General features: G+C 51.6%; 1 protein-coding gene across 8 annotated transcripts in view; it reads right to left on the minus strand.

Moving 5' to 3' along the window:
* Window positions 1-6,938, minus strand: part of dab2ipa (DAB2 interacting protein a) — an 82,185-nt gene that overhangs the window by 24,364 nt on the left and 50,883 nt on the right. For all 8 annotated transcript variants that reach the window (XM_077004104.1, XM_077004109.1, XM_077004105.1 and 5 more), the window contains 3 exons: window positions 2,747-2,900; window positions 1,455-1,553; window positions 670-1,224 (listed from right to left, as the gene is read on the minus strand). In XM_077004104.1, coding sequence (XP_076860219.1) covers window positions 670-1,224; window positions 1,455-1,553; window positions 2,747-2,900 — 808 coding nt within the window. The remainder of the gene's footprint in view (window positions 1-669; window positions 1,225-1,454; window positions 1,554-2,746; window positions 2,901-6,938) is intronic.

A 6,938-nucleotide genomic window follows, 5' to 3' on the forward strand; every position in this document is an offset into this window, starting at 1 on the left:
TTTCATTTTGTGCAAGTGTATATAATGACTACTACACCATTTATATTTTAGTCAACTAAATTATTTTGATATTATTCGACTAAATTCTAATGATAATTAGTCGACTAAAACTAGACTAAGACTAAAAACAAATCAATGACTAAATTATGACTAAAACTAAATTACATTTTAGTCAAAAGACTAAGACTAAAACTAAATCAAAAATTGCTGTCAAAATTAACACTGCTGTATAGGCCAGAACATCTCGTTGAGACTGACGAGCGGACGGTTCCGTGTCTCAGGCCATGGCGGCCTTCCGGGAGCTCTCTCCTTCCAGCGGCATCTTAAGTGACATCAGGCAGAACCCGAGCGAAAGGCTCACCACTACCCTGGCACTCTTCTCTACAGACACTCAGAGGAAGGAAATAAACAAAGATAAATAAACCTAGAAAATCAACAAACACTGAGTCATGCCCACGCAGAGTAGAGACTCCTGCAGGGTCCTTTCATCAGCCGAGAGGCTCCCAGATCTCACACGATCTCTCCCTGGGTTCGTACCAGATCTCCCAGGATCTCTTTCTGGGTTCGTACCAGATCTCCCAGGATCTCTCTCTGGGTTTGAACCAGATCTCCCAGGATCTCTCCCTGGGTTCGTACCAGATCTCCCGGGATCTCTCTCTGGGTTCCTACCTTGGCCTTGCCGGTGCTCTGCAGGATGTGCACGAGGGCGGAGGCCATCTCCTCCTTGCTCTTCACGCTGAGCGCCGGCTCCAGCACGGAGCAGAGCAGCATGTAGTTGTTGGTGATGTACTCGGCGAACTCCTTGTACAGCTCCATGGGCAGGATGCTCATGCTCTGGTACCGGCACTTCATGCGCACGGCGGGCCCCGGGCCCTTGCCCTTGCTGGGGTTGGGCGTGCTGAGAGCATACCACTTCTCCAGGAACTGCCGGCCCGTGACGGCGGCGATGGGCACGCTCACCAGGCCCACGTAGCTACTCTTGTCCTTCTTCTTCTTCTTGTCCGTCTCCTTGTAGACGTGCACGGTGATGCTCTTGACGGACGGCAGGTTGTTGAACTCGAAGTGCTCGCCCCAGAAGACGTTGTCCGTTTTGAGCTTGCAGGTAGTGCGGGCGTAAAGTGCGTCGTCCAGACACAGCTCGCAGAAGTACTTCTTCTTGGCAGGCAAGTCCTTGCCTTCGATAATCCAGCACTTTAGCGTGTTCTCCACACGACGACTGTTGTCCTGAAGGAAAACGGCAGTTAGTACGAGCATCACGACCAGAGCCGCTGGAACAACGTGGCTCACGTGAACGCAACGTGGCATTACATCCCATTACATAACAGTACACCCAGTACATTTGGTCAAAGGTCTATAGCAGAGAGACGTGAAAACGAAAGCAGCGACCACACTGGAACCCAGCTGCCCTGGAGACCCCGTGGAGACGCCCTGCGCGTCAGCCCCACCCACATTACCTTGTTGGGGTGCACGGCTCTCCTCAGGTTCTCCATCCATTTCTCCCTCTCCGCAGCCGACCGGCAAGAGAAGCATTTGCTTCCTGCTGACGTGGTCACCTGTAATTCCAAAGAGAGTGACAGTGAGGTACGGAACAGCCCACCAGAGGGCACTGGACCTGTGGGCGGAGGGGCGTGGAGAGAGCTGCCCTCTCACTGGGCATTCAGCTCTCAGCTAGAGTCCCCTGGCTGGGGAGCCATACCAGTCAGACGAATAATAGAACTCATATCCTGGCTAGACAGAATCCACTCTCATTAAACGCATTTATCTAATGCAATCACAGAGAGAGAGGGAGAGGGAGGGGGGGAGGGTGGGGGGGGGGTTTGGGTGGAGGTGGATGCGGGACCGTACAAATGAACACATTCACATGTATAAGCACACTGTATACAGTGACAGTCTTTAGGGAATCCTGACCAGGCAGGCATGATAAACATATTAGACAGACTCACATACTAGAACACCTCTACATCAAATATGGCTCCAACAGAGACAAATATTCAGTGTAATTCAATTTGATGACAGTACGGGCAGAATGTGTCCTGTACATTGTTTGTCCTGTAGCTACAGGACAAAATGAGTAAACAAGCAACCCAAAACACTGCCATCATCAACAGGACTCCTGTAGCCCCCCCTACCTCTCTGCCATCACTCACCCCTCCGTCTCTCTCATCCTCTCACTCCCCATCTCTTTCCCTGTCCCCCTCTTCCACCCCCTTTCCCTCTCTCTCTCCCTCTGTCTCTCTTCCCTCTCTGTCATGGTGGCAGAGATCCTGCCGGTAGCAGACCAGTTACCCGCGCACGTGTTAACGGGCCCGGCAGAGCGGGGTTCACACAGGCGGGTCCAGCCGTACACCACAGTGCAGCTCACTGAGCTGCTGAATAGGAACCTTCCTTATGCCCAGTGGGATGGACGCCACCAGATACTGGGCAGCCCAGACCCGCCACACCCCTTTGCTTTCGCACACACTGGATGGGGCAGGCAGAGTGCCGGGGGTGCTAGCAAAGGCAAAGCTATCGGTGTGTCTCCGGCTGGGCTGTGCGTTTATGACACAGCGCAGGGTCACGTGAGACAGCAGACCAGAGATCACGTGAGACGTCAGACCAGAGATCAGCTCCCGTCCACCTTGCAATGCACCGGAATGTTCCGCGCGTTCTGCTTCAAGGCAACGTGGGACTAGCGCGTCCAGATTACAGCCGAGGACCAGACAAGACCTGGGATGGGTGAGGTCAGGAGGACGGCGTGCAGACTGACCTCGAAGCAGAAGTCCTGTCCCAGGATGCTGCTGTGGACGGGTTTGATGATCACCTCCTCCTCCATGCTGAGGTCCAGGGCCTCGACCGCACTGCTAGGACTGAGCAACGACTCGTGAGAGCGCGACTCCTTCAGCCTCGGCATCAGATGGGATCTGAGAGGGAGGAGCCAAGAGGAGGGGGAGGAGCCGAGAGGAGGGGGCGGAGATTAGAGGCACGCTGAGCATTTTATTACTTATCATTTACCTCTGTTCCTGCTGTTGGGGGAAAAAATCATAAAAACACTGGGTTTATTGTTGTGTGAAAGCACTACACAGGCTAGTGAGAACGAAAATTCCCAAAGCAACTGTACTCATTCATGTTGATACAAAATAGCAGAACAGATGTGAGAGAAAACCACCAACAACCCAAAGCTTCTGGGTTCAAGCTTGAGCAGATCACACTACAGGCTGGTGCACTGACCTCTGAGGGACTCAGAGGAGGAGCTAAGGCAGGGGGTGGAGCCCCAGGAAGGATGATGTCATGCTGACGACGCCCAACCGTAACCACCACAGGTTTAGCCGTACTGTTCTCACCTCGTCATGCCGAAAGTATTACAGCACAAAGCCCGTCATTACGAGGCTAAGTGAGGACGGACGTGCTACTGAATACAGAGAGACTGCTCACGTCTGTGCAGTCAATACGGAGATTAAGCCGTACCAATTACGCCCCTGCTGAGAGGTGGGGCTTACACCCCCTCTCTCCCAACTCCCCAGGAGAGAAGTCTGACTTCCGACCCATGGGCAAAGTGCCTCGACAACATGCTGTGCTAACGGGAGCGTCCCGTGCAGTGTGGCAGCCACATCATGTCCCTTCATTACAGCACTGTGGAACCAGCAGTGAAGGAGACAAACACGCTACAACAGGAAGACCTCCGTCCCTCGACGAACCTTCAAATGTGACGGCAGGTGAGCGGGATTAAACCGCCTCCAGTCCTACGGAGGCCGAGGCAAGGCCACGGAGCTGAAATTAAATCCGGGGCGGATCAAATTATGGATTGGGAAATTATACCTTGAATTAAAATTGTCACAGGAACAACATTTCTGAGTGAAGTTCATCCTCGACTGAAATACTGAAGAAATCACGAAGGGAACGATGATGGTGCTACATTGTTCAAGGTGCTCAAGAGTCTCTGCAGACACACCTGCCTGCCAGCAGCGTCCGTCACAGCCACCCAACAGGCCATGATAATAAGCTACTCATGTCCTGAGCACAACTCATCATTTCATGGAGACGTAATTCACACTGCTGACTCCTCATCTCATCTCCTCCTGCATGGGAGTGAATGATCTACAACTCGTGACAGCAAGCCGGTATTAAAAATCACCACTTTCTTTGGCAGTCTTGTCAAGGGGAATCGCAGGCTAGCTCAGATACTCTGTTGTCCTTAAGCTAAAGCAGGAACGCTGACTCCAGAGAAACGCGCAAGGCTACCGTAAAAACAGCCAGCCAACCATTAGCCATGCACAGCGTTTCTGCAAACCCACGTTGATGTGAGACGGACCCGCCCTGAGCAGCGCGGCCCGCCCCTCCGTGGAGTGAGTCAGCCGTTCCTCCGAGACCGAGCAGGAAAAGGCAGCGTTCTCACTCAGCACAACACGCACAACGTAGCGCCTATCGGCTGAAAACATGTCACGTCAAGGCAGGGACAAACACGGATAATGTAATATATTCACCCTCACCCTGCCCCCCATTCCTGTCTGAAACACACAGTCTGCCATGGCGACAAAGCCCCGGTTTCTGAGTAAGGCACATGGTTTATTGGAGACACAGGGGGGGCGCTTAGCTGTGATTTACAAACATTTACCCCCACAAAAGGGGTCGTGTGTGATGGGGTCGAAGGTGATTTCAAGGGAGGGTACTTCTGAACCCTCCACAAACACATCCGCACTGTGGTCCCTGCATCCTATCCTTTGGCTAGGAGAACTGAGCAGAACAGAACGAGGTCTTCAAATGCAGGGATGTCAGAAAATCCAGCGTGCATCGTGTGTGTATGTGCAGCGGTCTCAGAAACTCAGACGCGATCCTGTGCTACTCTGTTTAGGATTCCTAACTGCAGTTCTAATGACTGACACCAAAAACACCAAATGATCAAGCTATGTAAATGTGATGCTTTTACAAGAATTACTTTAAAACTTTAAAATATTGTTAGGTTTATGGTGCTAGAATAAATACAATTACATCTCAACACAAGTGAAGAAAGCAATCAATCAATCAATCAATCAGCCAGCCAATAAGCAATTGCCAGGGGCGGGGAAATGATGAGGCTGGGGAATGGAGCCCTGGTCACAGCTCTGGCTCAAGCTGCCCCGCACTGCCCCTCAGGACTCTGCCCTGCACTGCCCCTCAGGACTCTGCCCCGCACTGCTCCTCAGGACTCTGCCCCGCACTGCTCCTCAGGACTCTGCCCCGCACTGCTCCTCAGGACTCTGCCCTGCACTGCTCCTCAGGACTCTGCCCCGCACTGCTCCTCAGGACTCTGCCCCACACTGCCCCTCAGGACTCTGCCCCGCACTGCCCCTCAGGACTCTGCCCCGCACTGCCCCTCAGGACTCTGCCCCTCAGGACTCTACCCCGCACTGCCCCTCAGGACTCTGCCCCGTACTGTCCATCAGGAAAACAAGGGGAGCCCATCACATCAAACAAAATAATCTTTTTTCACACTCAATCTAGCAGTAAAAGATTCAAGCATAAACCCTCTGGCTCCATTTGAATGAACTAAGCAGCTTAACTGTTCTCTGTAAACCTCAGTCTCATGGTGACGGGTCTGAGCAGAACAAGCGTCGCTCACTGGGCACTGGGCCCCTGCACTCCGAATGGTTCCCGCACTTGCTGACAGGAAGTGGGCCTCCCTCGAGGGCTTGGCCCAAACGGGAAATGACCGCTGGGAAAGCCTGCGTGGCCGGCAATAATGCAGACCGGCACTCAAAACGTGGCCCGGCACAGCCCAGGGGTGTGGGTGACGTCTGTGATGACGACCTATGCTGCCGTTAGACTTAAACAAGTGTAGCCTAACCATTACCTGTAAAACATGTCTGTCCATCCATGAATACCACTACTTCAATGAAAAGTGATACAATTAAACTTTTCAGAGAATCAAACTGTGCTTTAATAAAGAAGCAATTATTCTCTATCCCACAAGGCCCCAGAACTGAGCCTATTAGTGGGGTGAGGCACTCAAGTTCACAAACAGCTTCTCACATAATCACGCAGCTATTGAAAGGCAGCATCTCAAAACTCACAAGCTTTTCCTTTCTCAAAGCAGATTATTCTGGTAATGCTCTGGAAGAGAGAAAAAAGGAGATGTCTTTTGAGTAGAAAGGAGATGTCTTTTAAGGAGAAAGGAGATGTCTTTTAAGGAGAAAGGAGATGTCTTTTAAAGGAGCAGAGACTCTGAGCTAATACTGCTCAGCCACAGCGTCAGTCACTCCAACACGAACACGTTGCTGTTTAATCATTTCTTTCAGACTGAAATTGGTCAACCAATCTCTGAATAAAATATGAAGTCAGTGATCATTCCATGGACAAAATGACCACAGAACTTGAAATTCAAGGCGTTCTCATAACATGCACAAGGCACAACTGTTCAGTTTCCCTCTCTTACCCTCAGCGTACACCAATCCAATTTCTGCTCACCTGTGGTAACTTTTCTCCCACAATCTGAAGGTGCTCCTGTACTGCAAAATCGCCAAAGTACTAAAAAACCACAGCCAAACCGAGCAGACACAAGAAACAGAAAGCAAGCGCTTGTGAGAAGGCTGTGTGGAGGAGAGCTATTAAAATGCTCTGACACATGTCTACCAACCATGGCGAGTGTTTGCTAAATGGCAGGAAGCTTCTCTCTCGCTGAGCTTTTGGAGTTGTTCAGTTCCAGCCTGTTAGTTTTTGAGCCCGAAACGTCTCTGCCTCGGGCATTGGCGATGAAGAGAGTGGACCGTGATGGATGTGCTCAAACACATCCACTCAAAGCCAGAGCTGCCTGGGGGTTCAGCTGACAGGAGGGACCGCAGGAACCCTGCAAGCCAAATCAGGATCAGCGCCTTCAGCCCAGTTCACACCAACAGCCCCGCCTACTTATCCCAACCCAGCTGCGCACCACGCCTCAGCACTGGCACAATGGACCATACCAACCATTATCTTACTCTGGTAATAAC

Source organism: Brachyhypopomus gauderio, chromosome 4, assembly GCF_052324685.1.
Source record: "Brachyhypopomus gauderio isolate BG-103 chromosome 4, BGAUD_0.2, whole genome shotgun sequence".
NCBI classification, from domain to species: Eukaryota; Metazoa; Chordata; class Actinopteri; order Gymnotiformes; family Hypopomidae; genus Brachyhypopomus; species Brachyhypopomus gauderio.